Here is a 19,934-nt window from a genome sequence, read left to right as displayed (position 1 = left end):
AGTTTTAATGCCATACTGTCGCCTCTATGCAAGGCCTGCAGGAAAAATTATGCTTGAGTAATCTGTGTTGCTTATGCGTACGTAGTAGGTTATTACTCATGTGATTAGTCTATTATTTTTCCATTTGTTAATCATGTCTTTATCCCTTTGGCTTTCCTGCTTTACAGGTTTGTGTGACTAGTCTAGTATGTTCTGCTCATCAGGACACTGATTTAATGACTGATTTGTAATTTCAATAAAATTATCAGGAATCAGCTGGAATGATTGTAGTCTAGGTCTAATATTAGCTAAATCAAAGATCTTGAATGTGATCTGATGCTACAACATAAGACAAGCATGTAAAACAGGCAAAACACAGCAGTTTAATTTGAAATATATATTTATTAGAATAAAAATAGGCTTGATACATTCAGGTCAATTTTGAAATGATCCATTGGCAGGAAACATCGATTAAATATTCAGTACATTGATTCTAAAAGTTAGGTATGTGCTTAACTAAAGTGTTCATGAGTATGGGAAAGGTGCATATTGAGCATGTTCTTCTGAGTGAATGTTATCTTATCAAATTGAATCCAGTAGGCACAATAACATGTGTATTATCTTTGGATATGTAATATATTAAGTGCGAGTGCTTTAAGATTGTCAAATTATGTTTGCCAACATTAAGGCAAAATAAAAAAATCACTCTCAATAGAGAATACATTGTTTGTGTTTTCATTTTCTCAGATATAATAATCTAATCAGGAACAGTGCCCCAACCACAAATACATTAACAGTTTACAGGATTAATATTATCTATCATAATAATAAAATCAGGAGAATTAAAGTTAAACAGGTGTGTGACATGCTAGACAGATCATTTAAATGTCACATTTTTTCATCCTTCATATGATCAGTTAAAACACTTTCAAGAAGTAATCAGTAGTATTTAGAACAGAAAGTATCATTTAAAACATATAGCAAAGGCAGGTTTAATACAAACATATATTGTGTTCATTTCATAGGTGAAATTTGCAAGAAATGGCAAAGAAAAGATGGCAGTCATCTCTACGTTTCTACGGCCTTGATGGAGTCCAGGTCACCATATCCGTCTTGGCAGTTCAGTGATACGGATTCCATGTCGATATTTCCCATGGCAAAGTTGATAAAGACCTAAGAAGGTTCAGTAATAATGTAAGTGCCATGCTAATATAAAAGACAATTATTTTTCTCAGAAGTACTTCTTTTTTATTTAATGATCTTTCTGGCTAGTTGTCCACCCTGATCCCCCCTCTCTTTATTTTTCCAATGGTATCTTCCAATCCCAGAGCCCCAGCAGGGCAGAGTAGTTGAAGAATATCAGCACTGGCTGCATATAAAGCTCATGGATTCTCTCCAAAACTCATATTCTATTCATTTCCCCTGAGGCATACCCTCTGTCAGTTTCCCTCTTGCCTCTTTTACACTTTTTCAACTCAGTCTTTCACTCAAACTCAGCTTTCTTCTGTCCATGATTCCCTTCCCACCACCTCTGTCCGTCTCTCATCTCCTGTCCCCTTTTTTTGTTTGTCCCTAGTTGCCATCCACCTACTTTTACAAATCATCACACTAGTTCCCCCTCTCTCCCTGTTTATGTCCCGTCTCTTTTTCTCACCTCATCCAGTGTGGTCTGGCTCACAGAGAAGTGTTTGATCTGCAGAGCACTCTTGTTTGACTCCAGCTGGTCAAAGATGTCAGCCACCCCTCCCGGAGCAATTGGTACGTGGTATTCCACCATCATGGCGTGCTGATTCTGTGTATTGAGACAGAATGCACAAGTAGAGGGTTAAATATTCAGAAATATTCTCTTTGTGGAACCAAAATTCTGCAAAACTGAGTGAACAGCTGTTCCTACCAATTTGAGCAAACTCCCAAGATTAAATGTCCATACATGCTCCCTGAACTCTTTATCAAAAATGACTTTTCTACCAAGTACTCTTAACTACTTTGGATTGCTGTTAAAGTTCACCTTGAGGTATGTGCTGTGGAATCTGTCTCGCATGAAATCAGTGATTGCCTGTGCGTCGCAGGAGGCCTCGGCCAAGTACATCTTCACAGTGAAACCGCTGCCGAACCTGCACAAAGAAGATTTAAAAACAAAGTACCGTGTTATTACATGTTTGAGTGTGGAGAGTACAACGCTACAAGTAAAACTGAGCACAAAGAACCACAGAGGGAAAAGAATAGGAGGTTGTGGTGGCAGAGTGGGAGGGGTAGTCATGTGCATGGCTGAGCAGAGGTCACTTACCTGTTCTTAATGTGCTGCAGGGAGCCCAGGCAACGGAACTGACCTTTCACCATGATTGCAAGACGGCTGCACAGTGCCTCACACTCCTCCATGCTGAGAGACGGGGAATTAATAGGAGAGAAAAATAAAAAGGTCACACTAGGACCCTTTGAGAATACAGTAGAGTAATTAGCCATGCTCGTCAACACCACACACAAAAAATACATTTACAACAGCGCAAACAATCTAGTTATTCAAAACACACTAAAGGGTATGTGCATAATACGCACCTGTGAGAAGTGAGGACCACGGCGCATTTTCCCTTCACTTCTTCAGAGATAATTTTCCACAAGTGACGCTTGCTGCGAGGGTCCATGCCAGAGCTGGGCTCATCCTGTGGAGAGAGGAGGAATGAGACGAGAATAGTAGGATGTGTGAAAGAAAGAGCGGAAGGTTAAAATCAAGCGAAAACAAGGAGTCATTTGAGGAAGGCAGGGTTTTGCAAGCAGTGTGCAGCACAGTAAGTAGGTGAAGGGGAAAACAAGGGCAGGGTGAACAAGAAAGAGTAAACACAAACGCATATTTGCAAAATAGGCAGGAAAAAGGGAGGCCGTGTGTCACAGACAAAGCAAAAGAAGGTGAAAGTAAGGGAAGAAATAAAGATTAAGACAACAAGAACGACAAGAGGCAGAAGGAAATATCAAAAGACAATTGGGAAAGAAAAAACAACAAATAGACAGAGTTGAGCACACAAACAAGGAAAGAGAGAAAGAGGAGGGATACTTTAATGGAGACACAAGGTAGAAGCAAAGTTGAAAGCTAACAGGGAAGACTACCCTTGAGTGAGCCTGAGGAAACAAGCTAATTAACTATGAGATCTGTCAAGTCTAGGGGATAAATATCTACTTTACTTCAAAGATCCTTCAGGAGGAACAGTCGTATATAGAATAATGTCTGCTGTTGGGTGGCAAGTTAGGCAATTAAATGGGCATCTACAGGGGCCTGAACAGGTGTCCTTACCAGGAGTAGGATTTGCGGATGTCCAATGAGAGCCAGCGCAGTAGAGAGCTTTCTGCGGGTGCCGCAACTGTAACTGTCAGTAATGATGTTCCTATAGTAGCTCAGCTCCAGCCTCTTCAGTAGGTAGCTCACCACCTTTAAAGAAAACATGCCGGGGATTACACACAATATAATAACAAGAAACAGAGGAAAAAGGTTTACAGTTTGATGTGGCACAAAACAATCGTAAATTAAAGTAATATTATTCAACTGTGGCTGCGGCAGAACTTGGTGACTTTATTTTATTAAAGAACAGGAACTGACGCAGCATAATAATGTGTTGCATATCAGTTTCTCCTGTGTGTCAAACCAAATTGAAAGCAGGAATTAACAAAATCCTTAATGGTTCATAACCATTTCAGTTCCTTCAAAATACCCATGCTGTAAATACCAATTTATTTTTAAATAGCTTGAGGTGATTTCTCGTCGGTAATCTTTAGCTTTCCCCCCCGTCAGTTAGCAAGTTGGGGAACCAGACCATTGAAGCAAACCCATGCTGGAGATAGCTGTAAGAGGATTTGCCTTTCAATATAATTCTTAGTTCACTGAACCAGGTTATTAGAACACACTGCAGGACATTACATACTTACACAGTATCATTTGCTACATTTGAATTATTAGCACTAGCAACATAGCATATATCGCAATAGTTATGTTTTTATGTTCTCATAAAAGCCGCTTTCTATCACCTTTGATATAACAGCTCATTAAGCCTGACAAAATGTCAATGCGAAATGACCCCATTAAGGCATGTCTCATAATCCACAGCTAGGGGACTCTCAGTGGGACACAACATAAGAGGAAGTCTATATATAACCTCATCTTTGTGAATTAGCCAGACACCGATTCTGTAGCCATTATAACCATTGTTATTACTATCCTGACCACAGAAGAGGCGATGTAATAACAGCAGCGATGCAGATGAGAGCAAGACAGATCCATTAATGTGCTTCACTGTGTCTGTCTGTGTGTCGACCGGCATCTTAGCTCAGGACTCTGTTTGTGACATGACTGAGATGTCAGACACAATCAATGTTTTATACTTCTGCATCCAAACAGATATAATGGTGTAGAGGAAGAGACAAACAGAGAGATGTTTTTTCTGCATACAATTCAGGTTTTTGTATTTCCAGAAGTCTTTTGAACATATATAGAGCTATTTATTTTCGGTTTCTTTTTTGGGGGGAGAAAACAAAAACAAAGACGGGAAATCAGAAATGACACATCTGTGATTGGTTGTTCTGAGGATTTCTCTCATGTCAGTGGCTGTGAAAGACAGGTACACTCAGTAATCACCATATGGGCAAGATTGATTAGTTCTCAGAAAGATAAATGAGAAGAATGGGGCTAAAGTGACATGTCAAATGAGATCCTCTCATCAACAAAGTATCATTTAAATGTAAATTTATCTGCAGTGAGGCATACAGCATCAGTTCAATTCTGCAGTTTGGATTGCACGGGCTGACAGCAAAAGCTTTCCCATTTTGCCCCAGATAGAACAGCTTTAAGCACACATCACTCAACACTTAACGCCCACTGATTGGGTGCATGGAAGCATCAACAGTACTAGTCCTGCAGTGGGTGTGCACTTTTGAATTTATGTCAGATCCCTTGACATTGGTTGGTGTTTTCACTCCCCGGAGCTTTGAAAAGCAACAGTCTTCAGCGCTTCCTTACCCCGTCTATCTCCCTCTTTGAAATGCCTCGAATGCGAGCGTAGAAGTCCAAGTGCTCTTTCCCAGTGAGCAGACTGTCTAGCGCATCCACCTGGGGGCAGTAGCCGATGTTAATGCCCTTGTTACGACACTCCATAATGTCCACCAACCGCCTGGGGGAAAAAGAAAGACATTGTCTCTTAAATGGTAGCCACCACACGGTGGAGGGCAGATGGCCGAGTTGGGTGATCCAGCAGCACTGCTGCCCGCTAGGAATACCCACCAAACAGCTGAGCAACAGAGCTGTTATATGGAGGCAGACAGGTGTACAGTTTATACCTGCATAAGACACTTTGAGATATGGTTATTATATAAAGCGTCCACCTGCTGTAACCCAAACCAGTTACTAGCACGTTGTGGCTGATCCCCCCTTTTATAGAAAGTTGCTTCATGCAAATGTGATCTAGCACAGCTTCATTAGACAATGTAGCTTGTGCACCTGTAGAAACTTAAAGCTTTGACCCGTGAGGGCTTCTGTTGTATTGTCTACGATGATTACTAGAAATCATCTTCAATTTGAAGGATTATATTTTAAGTGAAAAAACTGTAACTTGGTGAATTTAGGAATGTTCTAGGAAGGAAAAACAAGAGGGCAAATATAGCCTGCAGCCAGTGAAATATAAAATACATAAATATAAATCTACATAACCTTTGTGTTTGGGGTGCAGGTAAGATGTTTTTCTGACTAAGATAGTTAAACTCTTTACAGAAAAGGGATAGCAAAGATCATGTTATATTCTCACTCAAAAGATAAAAGGTGTTCATGCTATTCTAAAGTATGTTTCCCCCAGGTTTGCATTGTATGTATGAGATGATGTAGAAATAAATTCATGTTCAGCTTACCCATCCCAGTCCCTGGTCTGTGCCGTGCCATCAGTGGGGCTAATATCTCCAGTCAGCATCTTGAAGGTGGTAGTTTTTCCTGCTCCGTTCTCTCCCAGTAGACCAAAGCACTGTAAACAAACACTCATTGCTTAGTAATCTTGAAGCATTTCTCCACTTTACAGTTATGTAATGCTATGATGGACTTTTTCACAGGTTGTAATGGCCAATATTGAAATCTGCAGAAAAAAGAAACACGAAAGCACTTGGTAAATATCCAGCCAGCCATCACACAGGATATATATATATATATATATAGTGTACTGGCTATTGTATTTCCAACAAATCTACCTGGCAGTGATGAATGTGAACACTCTGATTTAACCTGGGCTATGGGCATTTTGACATGTCATAGCAGGGTAAATAGTTAATTATGGTCATGTTCTATTTAGCGTGTCAATCATTCTCGTGAGCCATCATGCACAATACCAGAGCCCTGGCCCACCGAAACACAACAGGGCCAAACTTTATGTTCTTAGTTACACTGTGTTTACCCCGCAAATCTAATATGGTGGCTGTGAAAAGGACCTTGACCACTAATGTTGTGGTTATTTGGATAATTACAGTAATTCTATTATCACAAAAGGTTGTCATAAATTACAGGATGCAGAGTTTGTTATCCTGCTGATTCAGGTTGAAAATGAATGACTAATACAAATCAATCTATGTGTAAAGGCTTACTTCTCCAACAGGGATGCCCACAGAGAGCCCCTTGACAGCATGAACCTTCTTCTTGAGGGTACGATAGACCTTAGACAGCTGGTTGACCTGCAGTATATCTGTGCTGGCCGCTCCACTTGACACCCGCAGGCGCTCAGTCGCCACATCCTCATCCTCCTCCTCCTCCTCACAAGCCAACAGTGGCGTCGTCTTTCTGCCCCATATTAGATTCCTGCAAGAGTTGTATTTTATTATAACTACAAGGTGTGAAGTTGATGTGAGTAACTGGCGACAGATTGAAATGTTTTCAATAGGTTTCCATTTTTTCACCTCAGTGGTTCAGGCTTCTATTACCCTTGGGGCTCAATATTATGGACTTTTTTTTAAAAATACAAAATAAATACTTTTGTTTTCTTTCATTATTTTAAAAGGACTCAACCACTCATCTGCATATTCATATTCACAATATTAAGGTTGGATATGTATCACAGGAGTTAACACCCAAGTCTAAGGCTTCTGTTGTTCTCACCTGACTTTGCGTATGAGAAACCTGTTGAGCAGGAGGCGCAGAGAGAAGAACACCACGCCTTGGATGAAAGAGGCGATGAACATCCAGCCCAGGGCATCTAGGGAGAATGGGTTCTGATAGGCGTCAATGCCGTAGCCACTAAGCAACTTGACCTCCATGTTCTTCCTGGCCAACTCCATTAGCCCATTCCCAAAGTTGAACTGGGGGAAGATTAGGAAGGCGTGGCTCAGCCTCTTGAACATCTCCTGTATGAACTGCAGTATGGAAGAACAGAACAAAAAGACATTGAGAAGGGTAAAGGCAGAGTAAGAAGAGAGGCTATAGAACCGCGTCTACAGTGCTGAGAGCTCATCCTCAATCCTAATCGTCCATGGATAGAGGGATGCTTGCCCTCAACACTCCTCTGCTACTCCATATCACTCCTGCTAGTAGGACTGAACAATCACACATTTAAGTGTGCATTGAACTACTTCTGATCTTCAGTGGTTCTACAAAAGGCAGTTCGACTCAGGTAGTTTACACTGACCTCAGGGTTGTGCATTGAAATTTGACCCAAGAAATATAGGATGGAGGTGGACATGATGGTGTTGACACTGATGAAGAGGTTGATGCACACGTAGGTGATGAAGGCCATCTCTGCGTCCTTGAAGACGCCGGATAACAAATACATCCAGGGGAACGTAGACCACCTATGAAATTGACAATGACAGGAGACTTTAAACACAGTATCAAGGTAGAAATAACTTCGCAAACACACTGAGACAAAGCACATGAGCATGTGCATAGCCCTGCTGTGTTCTGGCGCTTACAAATACAGAAAACCCACAGAGACAAACACTCAAAGTGGATATGGGAAATTCAACCAGCCCTCCTCACAGATGCACCGACTAAAATGACATCATGACCTTGCATCTTTTTTAACTGAAGTGGTTCAAGCCTTTCACAGACTAAACAGGGCAGCTGTGAGCCTGATGAAAAAAGGCATCTAAGAATACTGAAAAAGGGAAGAATGAAAAATACCACACCATGAGGAGTATAAAAAGTAAGACGTGACTAAAAAAAGAGGAGGATAAATTACTTCTCCCTCTAGTCCTCTGGTGGCAGGACATCTTTTTTCCCCTCTCTTTTCTCTCAAATAATCTTCTTGTTCATTTGATTGGGGTATTTGGAAAAGCGAGAGAGCAAAGGGGAAGAGAGGAGGAGGAAGAAAAAAAGAAGGGTGGTATGAGAGAGAGAGAGAGAGACAGAAACCAACAGACAGAGACAAAGCATCTGCGTGCCTTGCCCAAAAAAAATTGCTTGGTCGGCAGACTGTGGGAGCCATGCCATGACAAGGACCAGAAGCAAGAAAGCTGCACACTGGACCAGGTGGGTACCGTGTGATAGACTATTCATTGCTTGGGAGGGAGTCATCTGTCTGATAAATGAGAATCAGAGTGCTGAGTTGGCTTCCTAACATCTCAGGCTCAGGACGAGGCCTACGACGGTAACCGGAAGCAGAAGAGACTGTGTTCCAGCTACATTTAGGGACTCGCGTTAACGAGAGCAGTAATCCAGCTGTGGGGAAACATGGTTTTACATTGGTTTGGCACCTTTCCAAAAATCTAAATCTCGTCAGATTTAAAAACTTGGTGTCATGAGATCAAATCAAACCGATGTTGTTATTGCCACTAAACTGCTGCTGCCTGACCCCCCCTCCCGTCATCTGTCTTCATACCGTCTTTGGCTTGAGGAGGCGAAACATGCTGGTAGAGATTTTTCTCTCAGCCTTTCAGTCCTTCTGTCATTGCAAGCAATACTTGCAAATTGAGCAGTGTTTGAGTTCAGAGCAGAAGCTTCCAAATGCTCAGCGCAGTAAATCGCAAAGCAACATGTCGTGGAGTCTAGAAAATGGTGTGTATGTGAGGACATGCTTTTGAAAATTTAGAAACCTTTAATTGATCCAATTACTTTAACCATAAACAAATGCTTGGATGTGTGGGTGTATGGTGAGGATCATTTCCCTACTGCATACTTTATTATCGTTTTGCAATCACTTGGATCAGAGCAGACAAAGTACTTTTGGTAACGCTGCGATCGTTGAAAATAGCATCACTGATAAAAACATTTTAAAAGCATTCAGATGATCATTGAATTATTGCCTTCCTTTGCATTGGTCCCTTGTGTAATTGTATACAAATATACATATCATAAAGATATGCTCTGTATCGTTTTGTTTTTTGACAGTTCAGCTCTCCTTTCGTTTTCTTATCCACCCAAACAGAAAGCAGAAAGGGAAGTTAATGTTGCATTGTCTTCCAAACAATGTGAAAATATTAGATTCAAACGACCGCAGAGCTACATAAATAAAACTTTACAAAATAGTTTATGTAAAAATAGTTAGTACAGTGGTTTTGTCTCTAAATAATCCAAATGTTTTGGCCTCATTGCTAGATTCATCGTCAAGTCGCTTTCGGTCAACAATGTCATGAGCAAAGACCAACCATCCCATAATCTGACAGTGCTTTTTCAGTCGGCTTTGCAGATCACTCACCCAAAGAGTACCAAAAGCAGAGTCACAGCACCCAGATTTTGTCGATCTGTGAATGCTGGAACCTGGAAGGCTGCAATCACGGCAACAGTCAAGGTCACAGGGATCAAATACATGACCTGTGGAAAAAGACAGGACATAATGCAGCAACACGAAGGGCACACCATTCAACAGAGAAACGCCTTTAAAATCAATAATAAATGAATGGATTAATCATTATATAAGTGTATGTTGAGCAATTCATTCATGAAGGCATTAACTATATCTTTTAAATGTTTTGCATCTGCTATTGCAGTCTAAAATTGAACATGGAGAAGAGCTACATCACACATATGCTTTTGCTTTTAATGAGCATGATTTATAGACGATAGTGAGATGTCCATTTGGATCTCCTGTGAGGGGATGAGAGGATGAGATGATGTTACCATGTCGTAAAAGAAGTTCACGGCCCAATAGAAGGGCTCGCTGATGCCAGAGATGTGCTGGAGCCGCTTGGAGCCACTGTGGTGCTCATTGACTTCATAGATGGCGAAGCTGGCTGTCGTGATTGAATAACCAATCAGCACACACATGGCCAACATGATCTGGAGCATTCCCTGGACACTGGAGAAAACAGAATCATTCAGACATCAGTGACAAAACCAGCTCATTAATTGTCAGCCATGTATTTAATTTGTGAATTATTATTGAACTACATCGACTTTATTGAAGCTCATTATCTTCCTGCATGTTACATTTGGTTGTAATTCTACTTTACTTACAGGCTGCAGTGATAAAGCAGCTCCAGGTTTAGATACACGGACGCGCACAAAGAAGTGCACAATACATACTCTGTTGTGCCGAGTCATTTTGGATGAGGCAACCTGGTGCAATTCCTTTCCGAAAAAAAAGACCTGCTAAAAACTATGATATTGTTCCCTGCATGGACCTGACTCATTTGAACTACTAAAGTGGCTCACAATAAATGGACTTCTAATACTATCAAACAGCTTTGTGAAACGTGATGCTTTGCCTCGCCTCTCACGAGATAGGAACTGTAAAAGAAACATGAACACCATCACACTGCTATTGTTGCGAAGTCTGTAAGCCATTGGTGCTGCTGGGAGCCTGATCATTTGATCCCTCTGTTACTCTTTAACCCAGTGCAATCATTCAAACTTTCTGGATGTATGGACCTGTTCATCTCCCATGCTCTCTTCCCTACCCTACATGCTGCTGTAGAGCCTTTACGCGTCGCCTCTGGCCGCGGCACAACGCCACCGACCACAGAGAATAAGCTGCATGAGGCTGAAAATGAAGATGAGGATGAAGCTGGCGGTGTGAACGAGCCAGAAGGAGAGAGAGAACAGTGCAGAGGGACTTGTGGTGGGCGTTTGAGGGCAGCACTCACTACAGAGGATAGCGAGCAGCAGCAGCTACTGAGCAGGTGTGTTAGCAGTCCGGCCAATATAACCTTAGGACAGTATCTTTCTCATGAGCAAAGCTGCCACACTGAGGATCAAGACAGTTTGAGTGACATGCCTGTTGTATCTTTAACATGGCTCAGGCCAAGGAAGCAGAATTTCTCAGAGGCGTATTTGTGAATTTTCAGCCTAAGCTGTGTAAATACCATTGACATAAAGAAGAGTTGAGTATGTGGAGGAACTGAAGGGCAGTAAACACAAAGGAAATAATGGGTGAAATGGTTGGAGAGAACCGACCTTCATGAGGCCACGACGTCAGCTGGAGTACACACACATGTTTGCATACACAAAAGCATTTATTCTGCTGTCTAGGTCTCTTAAGCAGAATGTGGAGTATTTTAAATTAATTAATTTTTGGAAGTGGGGTAGAATCCACCTCTGTGCCACGTTCAGGGTAAACACTAATTGTATTGGGACTCTGATCAATAGTGCAAGCTCAGGGAAATCAATTTTAAAAAATCAAATATGGGTAAATACCACTGTCATTTACCACGAAAGACCTTTGATGTCTTGTATTAAAAAGTAGAGGGATTCAATAACTTAACTTTCAAACAGCCAAAAATATTCTAATGACTTGACTAATTTGGGGATATTTTCATCAATTAGAATGCTAATTCGATTCTATTTCGAAGTGCAGTCGTTGTGATATTGTTGAATACTGCAAGTCAGCTCAGTTGAAACAATAATCTAAAGTGCAGGCCTTACATAGAATCTTCATCATCCGCCCGGCCGAAATAGGGGTGGCTGGAAACTGAAATGGCTGTCATAGAAAAAACAAAGCATTGGGTTACAAGGAGAAACAACATGCAGGCTATTATTCATCACAGGAAACAAATGAGCAAAGATACTCTTAGTCAGGGACACAGTCAATTGAAAAATATAGTGCAGGAGGATTCCATTTGCCAGTGCACACAAATAATTTAATTCGAGATGCTCACAGACATGAGCTGCCCCCCCGACATGTCTGCTTACATTTCCTGAGCTAGGAGTGTGAGTTAACCTAAGGCACAGCAGCCCTGGAGCAGGTTGGAGGCCCAGGGCTCCACAGAATTGATGGGTTCTGCCATCTAATCAAAATCTGATCCGTAATCATCAACTACTACTTTAAAGTATTTTACAATGGAAAACGACTGTCGGTGCAACAAGCAATTATTTCATTCATTCATCTGCAGATTTCTTGATGGATTTCTTCATCATTTCAGAGCCCCACATTTCTGTCTGATCAACAGTCCAAAACCCAAATATATGAATCATAGACGCCACCAAATATTTACATTTGAGAAGATGGAACCATTAAATGTCTGCATTTTCTTCCCCTTATTTTTTTTTAAATGGTTTTTTAATGGTTGTTTTTTTCATTCATGTTGTCCAAAGGTGGATTCATAAACTGTTGAATAACTGTTTATTTGATATGGGGGATGCAGGCATACATTTAATACAAAACAGTGTTGCAGGTGGGCATGATCAGAATCTCTAGTGTGGACAGCGGGCAGTTTGATGGCACATCTGGCAGTTAGCAGTTACACAAGAGACCTGTGAGGGTGGCATGAAAAAAACTGTTTGATGCCGCCCTCTAAAAGGATCCCAACCCAGTTGGTACTGCAGTACACAATGTGAGGGTTAGGGCTTCACATTTGACTGATAAACCATCACCTTGAAAAGCAATCTTCTTGGATCTGCACCTCTGACACCACTGTGAGTCTGCAGGTAACATTCACTCTACCCTCGAGCACTTTTATTTTCCTGTGTGGAAAAAATGTGTGCATGCACTGAATGTTTTTATGAGCACTTTTGCGTGTGTGTGTTGGGTTTTGTTTGTGTACGCCCGCAGGCAGATGGTCAGGGTGATGCAGAGCTAAAACAGGACTGAAAACGTGGGCCAGTCTCGTTCCCCAGTAAGCCGCCCTCATCAGTATTCACCATGCAACCTGATGTCAGTTTGAGGACACACAGCGCCCCCTGGCTTCAATCCAGTGAATGAACCACACAGTTTACAGCTCTCTTTATATTTAGTATACAACATGCACAATCAGCAGCACATTTCTGGATAGATACATTTTCGCAGTGCTGATGTGTGCATCCCTGTTGCACAATCACAGCCGTATTTCAAACCTTTGCCTCAGCTTAAAGGACAATCACGCCAAAGATAATGTCTGGAGACCTTTTCTAAAATAACTAAAGTATATTGACAGCATTAAATGTATACTAACATGTAAAAAAAGAAAGAAAAGACAGCGATGATCTTTGGTGTCAGTGCATTTGTATACTTAGAATCCTTAATAAATTTAACTGATAGCTCAGTTTACCAATTTTTGTTTCCACAATTTATATTTCAGCTTACCATATTTCTCTGGATCCTTATCTGCTGGAAGATTGGCACGTAGAATCAGGTTGTTGAGGCTGTTTAAGTATGCTGGCATGGTATGGTGGCCCTCTGGGTTGAACCAGACCTAAACCCATGCAAGCACAAACAAAGAGATGCACAGAAACCATCACTCGCACTGCTAGCTACAGATAGGATAACTAGGAATACTACATCAGTACAGTTTCCAATGGCTTGAAACCAAGGCTTTAAAAATACGTTTTATAGTCAAACAATTCTGGGATATGATGTTATGTTTTAACTTTCAATTCATCAGGGCAACCAATTTAAGTGATAAAGAGACAGGCAGCAAGGAAGAGGGAGACCAAGTTACCTTAGACAGTGTACGGTTTTTGGGCACCGCAGTTACGTCCATCTGTAAGTCAGAAGGGAGAGGCATGCCAAAAGCAAAGCCACCATACCTGAAACCATAACAATAAAATCACATATCCAGCCAAACAAAGATCTCTGAATGCTTCTAATAAAGAAACAACTTGCTTTATGCTTGTTTGTTGCCATTTTAATCAAATATCTAGATAAGAGCCCACATTTAAAGTACAGTTAACATGATTGACAAGGTAATAAATACAACTGCAAATTGGATTTCTGCAATTCCTTGTTTTCAATACAATAAACTATCCTTGCAAGAGCAACATTGCATATTTTAACGATCCAAAGCTTCATAGTTGGCTGTCACATATTATTTACTGAAGGGAAAAAAGAAAGTCCTTAAATGGACACTTATTACAATATTTTGTCATTTTGTCAATCGTCTACTCTGAGATTGTTGGCAAATAATGCGTTGCACTCAATACGTTATAATTCAAACTAAATTAACTGATCAAACTGATGTAATATTATGCAATACATGAATGGGAAATAATATGGAAGCTTACTACTTGTAAATGACTTGAAACATTGCCTCATAAGCTTGATGCAATGAGAGAATTGATTAACACCCAATGTGGCGATATTAACCAAAGGTAAACACAGGTTGCATTCACCTGTTCCTGATGAAGTTGTTTGCTGTGGCCACTAAGTAGTTCTCCACATTGATGCCACTTAGGTTGTACACAATATGAGCTGAAGGGATCTTCTTATGGGGGGGCTGGTAGCTTTCTCCATCACAAATCTGCAGTGTAGTGAAGAGGCAAATGCATTACACTCACCCTCACCCTCACAGAAGACACATCCATGTTAAAAACACCGATGTATAAGACAAGAAAAGTCACACTGTTTTCCGTGACCCAGTCTCACCTGTTCCTGATGGGTGCATTTACAGACACTAAATGCTTTGGAGCTGTTCCCGCTGGAACTCCAGTCGTTTGTGCTGCTTGCGCAGGCCCTTAAAAGGAAAGTCACAAAGTGAAATGGTGGCTAAGTGGAATGATGGGCGCCTGCAGTAAGTCATAATGCCACAAGATTAAACCGAGACTCAGTCCCAGAACACATCTTGAAACTTAGTTGATATGAAAACATAAGTGCTAAAAACGTAAGTGCATATGGTGGCAACATATGCAACCATCCATACAGCAGCTGTGAGCTTGCATCATTCTTTTGTGAGATCAGGAACTAAATATTGTCTCTGATGTCATTTGAAAACAGTTTCAAAAGCTGTTTAATATGTGCTGTAATATCATATTGTGCGAAATGAACTTTTGTGGGTTGATGTCCAACTCTCCCACTTGTTGTTTTCTGCCAAATGCTTTCATGGACACTTTGTGCAGATCAAAAGAGGCTGCAACAATCGACGTGTCTTTGCAGACCTGTTACTTTTTAAATGAATTGGTCAAAAACTATGGCCATCGTCTCTGGAGTCTGGACCATATCTTAAATTTTTTGTATATGTCATTTCATTCATTGTCATGTTGTGATTATAGACATCTCTCTTTTTCTCTTGCTCTCCCTCTCTTTTAATCTCCCTCCATTTATTTATTTTCCAGGCAGAGCATTTTAAAATGCCTCAGGTTCATGAGTGCCAACATTGATTTAAGTGCCTTTAAGGGGGAAATCTCGCCTATAAACACATGGTGTTTATGGAATACAAAGCACATCCCGCTGCAGGCTTTTAGCCACATACGATGAGCTGAGCGGCAGGAAAATAGAGAGAAAGGACATGTGAGAGAGCGGCAGGAATTGGACGGAGGAATAAAGGACGAAAAAAAAATGAAACAAGGTGAATGATGAGGCATGAGGAGAATGACAATGAGTGGAATATGAAAATGCTGAACATATGGAAAGGGGTAAAATGCTTTGGGAAACTGAGCACGAAACCAAGATTATCACTGACACTTTTCGTATTTTCAGGAATAAAAACAGCTGGCATTTGATGTGTGATTACGTACGGGTTATCGGACTTGTCAAGGCAGGTGTTATCGATCCCAGGGAATGACATCATGGCGTCCTTCAGCTTGGAGTTGGGATTTTGGTTACTATGGAGTCCGAAATCAAACAGTCAGCCACAACACATACATTTGAGTGAACTACACCATAATTACAACAATAATAAAATAGAGTTAATCAAACAATAGGTTGTTTCATAAGTCTCCCACATGGCAGAGGTTGAACCTTATTGGTTTATTAGAATCAGTCCTGGTGACTGGAGTTTCAAGGTTGGCATTCATCAAGGTTTTCCTTAAAGAGAATCTAATATAAGAGCCATTTACTAACTCCATGGAGACAGTCAGATTCAAATAGTATTACTGTGGGGAACTGCACAGATATAATGAGTGAGGACATTTGATTTGCTACTTTGCATTTGACTTTGCATTTAATATCCTCCCCTTGCTTTTTAATGCACTCATTAATAAACATTCAGATCATTGCATTTGTATGGTTCACACAGCAAAGTTTGAAAACAGTGTTCTTAGAAAGATCGTACATATGAAATGACTTCCTCCAACCTTCATAAGAACAAAACTATCAATCTCTTCTAAAATAAATCTCATTGTTGAATCACTTTTGTATATCAAGCTGGAGAAGACTTGAAAAGAGCGTCCATACGGCCTTTGATATGGATTGGCCCCTCAGCATTTTCTCCCTTCCTACATATCCCTTGATCAAACAATAGCGCTTCTCAAGAATGAAGGAATCTTGCAACCTCCCGATGCTCTTATTCTCTCTCCCTTTGATCTCATATCCCATCCGTCTTCTTCAGAATCATCTCTTTCCCTCGCATTTTCTCTCCGCCTCTCCCGAAGGTATTTCTGCCCTTCAACAAACTGCAGCTTCAAATTAATTTCATTACAAGTGAGAGACATAATGCACCGCAAATGATGAAGGAACCCGATGGAACAATCAACGTGTACTATTTTCCTATGGAGCATCCTTTAAGCGGAGCAGTATGATTTTACTAAACAGCAGAACATGGCCCGCAATACAACCTCCTCCGAGCTTTACCACAAACCAAGTCAGTTACATTATCACAAAAATATCACTTGACATACACAAAACTGTGAGAATGTTGTTACGTTTGGACTAGTTTACCGATATTGCTAAAAAAAAAGAAGTCAAAATTTACTTGGAAATTACACTGGGACAAAGAAGTGATTATTTGTTGCCACCCGAGACTCATTGGTCTGACCATGTCAAAGAAAATTAAATAAAAGAGCAGAGCTTCAGAGTTCGATTGAACCGCTCCAAACATGCTTGCTGTAAAATAACCCTGATTAACCTGGTTTACTTGTGTGGCCTTCCCTGCCAGTGCTCCCTTGCATTGTCTTTGTCATGGGGACTGACCTGAAGAAAGAGTAGCTCGGTGCATAGTTGTAAAGCGCGGGGCTGAGCTCCAGCTCAGGATACTGATGCAGGGTGCTGTTCATGGAGCCCAGACTCATAGCAAACACTATGAACACAACAGGGAGCAGGATCTGCGTGAGCAGGCCCTTCCTGTCTCTACGGCTGTGGTGGAATCTCTTGATCAGAATGGCTGCCATCTGCTGCCATGCCAGGGCCATGCCGCGCACCATGGATGAACCGGTAAGGTCTGGAACACATGGGAGATGAAATTGTGACGGGATTTAATCAACTCCGTCTGTTTTTTCTCCCCAGACCTCACCAAGTCAGTAGAAGTATACTTTAAATATTTTAGCTTCACTATGAAAATCTATAATATAACTTTTATAAAAATGTTCCCATCATGCATCTTTTTACTCACTGATATTGTTACTAAAGCTGGAGAAGCTTCCACTGGAGTCTGAAGGGAAGCTGCCAATGGAATCCCTGTCTGTAATCGTCTCCGAGATAGTATAGGAGGTCCCAGTTTCTGAGCCTCCAGGAGACAACTGGAGAAACACCTAGACAGACAAACATAAAACATGATCATCCGTGTATGCAAAAAAGCCTATTGGAATAATTTGACGGCTTGTGATTTTGCTTCAATATGATTGATCATGGTTATAAGCACGACACAGTGGAAACGTCTGTTCCCCAGTGTCTGCAGAGGAAACATTTTGTGTGTGCTTGTGTATGAGCTTACCTCCTCTAGGGTGGTGTCAGAGATGCCATAGCCCCCCAACTGTAGGGCGTCCAGGTTGGAGTCCAGCGCGGTCAGGAGGGAGCGGTATGAGGAGGCATTGGATGAAGTAAAGGGGGGCAGAGTGTAGACCAGGTCGTTACCCAGGGCTTCCTTCAGTCGAGCTGCTGGTACATGAGCCTGGATGAAAACCTTCAGCTCAGCGTTGTCAATCCGCTCAGACTCTAAATTCTCCATCTGCGGTAAGGAAAGCAGGAACATTTTATCATACATTGCACACCTATAAATCAACTGCCAGTAGATTCAAATGTATATTTGGCATTTGATACAGCCAAAAACAGAAAATAATCGGCCAAAATAGAGAAATTGTGAAACTGGCATATACAAAACTATATTAAATGGAAGGATTCTGGTAAGAAATAGCATCAAAGCAGTGTAAGATATAGTATGAATCAATTAAAAGGGCAGCAGATAATTACGTGTGTTAAATTTAGCCTATTCAGCAGTTTTTAAATATATCTGATATACATCGCACTATTGCAATATGTATCGTGTTCAACTCTAGTGTCTGATGTGGCAAAAATAAAACCAAGAATGTATTTACACATGAACAGGCCAGCTCCTTCATTATAATGTATTGGGCAATGTTACTTTTTATTCTGGCTCTGCATTTTCCTTGTTAAGAGAAAGTCTGAGTAAAATGCATGAGATACATTTTACTACCTCAAATCTAAGATAACCGTTGTGGCCCACAATCACTCAACATTCAAGTATGGTAAAATGATAACATGGCGCACCAGAGAAACATGGATATTTGACCGGTTTGTCCCAAACAATGTGACTGTATGTCCGTCGGGATGAATACCTTCTTGGTGAGAGTGAGCTTGTAGCCCTGACCCAGCTTGTCTTTCAGATAGAAGGGAGATCCGCAGCATTTCAAACCTCCTTCCTCCAGGAAGACGATGCGGTCGCTCAGTACTTCAGCCTCATCCAGGTGGTGGGTGGACATGATGATGGTGCGGTCTACAGGACACACGCATAAAACAATCTGCATTATTTGTGTAAGGATCATTTTACCATTCCAGACCCATAACTACAACTCAAATGGACTCTCAATGTCATTGTGTGAAAATAAAGAAACATAATACATGAAAATCGAGGGATTTGATGTCTGTTAAATGCACACAGTGAGATTATCTTAACCAGCCAAGGAAATCTGTTGAACTCTGTCGAAGTTTAAAGTTTTCAGAAAGGTGGTAAAACACAGAAGCCATATCTAGATGTATAATAGAAAAAGTTATTTTCCTTATTTACTTATCCTAGTGAGCACATGTTGGCCTTTTAAGTGTAGCAGCAGACATACACATGTATGCTACAACACACATGCAAATAAACAACCAAAAATCAGACGTCACAAAGACAAAGTCACACACAAGCTGTGTTGTGCTTATCAAAATCAGAGGAAAAGGCGCACAAACAGCAAGCAATGAAGAAAGATTATTTTGGAATAGATTCCCCTGGCACCAAAATCTCACTAACATCTGACACGGGGCCAATTACGCAGGATATTTTTCCACAGCGACAATTATATGACATTTGGCAGTCTTTCTGCCATTACTAACTCTAAGACAGCCTGAAGTAAAAAAATACTGGATTTCTTTTAGATTAATTATTTGCTAAATTTCAGAAGTGTGAAAAAGCCCTCCAGGGTGTGCTCTCGGTTCCTGCTCTTCTACTCCTGTCCCTCTTGGGCAATACGAAGTGAGAGGCGTCTTCAGTGGAATACAATGTGTAATTACTGTTAAATACTTATCCATTGAACTCCTTTTTTCCCCAAAACCTGGACTGTAGAACTTTTCCCAACATTTGGTTTGGGGTCTTGGTGCAGTATAAATAGTTGCAAGATCATAAATACAGAGCAGAGACAAACATGAGGGGCTTAAAAGTAATAAGGAAAATGAATTCCAAAACAAATGGGAATGAATGTTATTCAGCCAAGGCTGATGATATATACC

At 40.9% G+C, this 19,934-nt stretch overlaps 1 protein-coding gene across 1 annotated transcript in view; it reads right to left on the bottom strand.

The window, feature by feature from the left end:
- Nucleotides 1–361: 361 nt before the first annotated feature.
- abca12 (ATP-binding cassette, sub-family A (ABC1), member 12) overlaps nt 362–19,934 on the bottom strand; it is a 59,786-nt gene continuing 40,213 nt past the window's right edge. Inside the window, exons 49-71 of the mRNA XM_056438672.1 lie at nt 18,785–18,942; nt 17,923–18,156; nt 17,602–17,740; nt 17,184–17,430; nt 15,791–15,877; nt 14,703–14,790; nt 14,450–14,577; nt 13,780–13,867; nt 13,425–13,533; nt 11,789–11,843; nt 10,046–10,223; nt 9,624–9,739; nt 7,617–7,779; nt 7,091–7,344; nt 6,583–6,793; nt 5,863–5,972; nt 4,982–5,132; nt 3,266–3,400; nt 2,536–2,639; nt 2,267–2,359; nt 1,988–2,093; nt 1,634–1,771; nt 362–1,152 (exon numbers count right to left, since the gene is read on the bottom strand). Of these exons, the coding sequence (XP_056294647.1) occupies nt 1,048–1,152; nt 1,634–1,771; nt 1,988–2,093; nt 2,267–2,359; nt 2,536–2,639; nt 3,266–3,400; nt 4,982–5,132; nt 5,863–5,972; nt 6,583–6,793; nt 7,091–7,344; nt 7,617–7,779; nt 9,624–9,739; nt 10,046–10,223; nt 11,789–11,843; nt 13,425–13,533; nt 13,780–13,867; nt 14,450–14,577; nt 14,703–14,790; nt 15,791–15,877; nt 17,184–17,430; nt 17,602–17,740; nt 17,923–18,156; nt 18,785–18,942 (3,197 nt within the window). The 3' untranslated portion in view covers nt 362–1,047. The remainder of the gene's footprint in view (nt 1,153–1,633; nt 1,772–1,987; nt 2,094–2,266; nt 2,360–2,535; nt 2,640–3,265; nt 3,401–4,981; nt 5,133–5,862; nt 5,973–6,582; nt 6,794–7,090; nt 7,345–7,616; nt 7,780–9,623; nt 9,740–10,045; nt 10,224–11,788; nt 11,844–13,424; nt 13,534–13,779; nt 13,868–14,449; nt 14,578–14,702; nt 14,791–15,790; nt 15,878–17,183; nt 17,431–17,601; nt 17,741–17,922; nt 18,157–18,784; nt 18,943–19,934) is intronic.

Source organism: Pseudoliparis swirei, chromosome 2 (genome assembly GCF_029220125.1).
Source record: "Pseudoliparis swirei isolate HS2019 ecotype Mariana Trench chromosome 2, NWPU_hadal_v1, whole genome shotgun sequence".
Taxonomy (NCBI): domain Eukaryota; kingdom Metazoa; phylum Chordata; class Actinopteri; order Perciformes; family Liparidae; genus Pseudoliparis; species Pseudoliparis swirei.
This window is presented reverse-complemented; position numbering and strand designations above follow the sequence as displayed.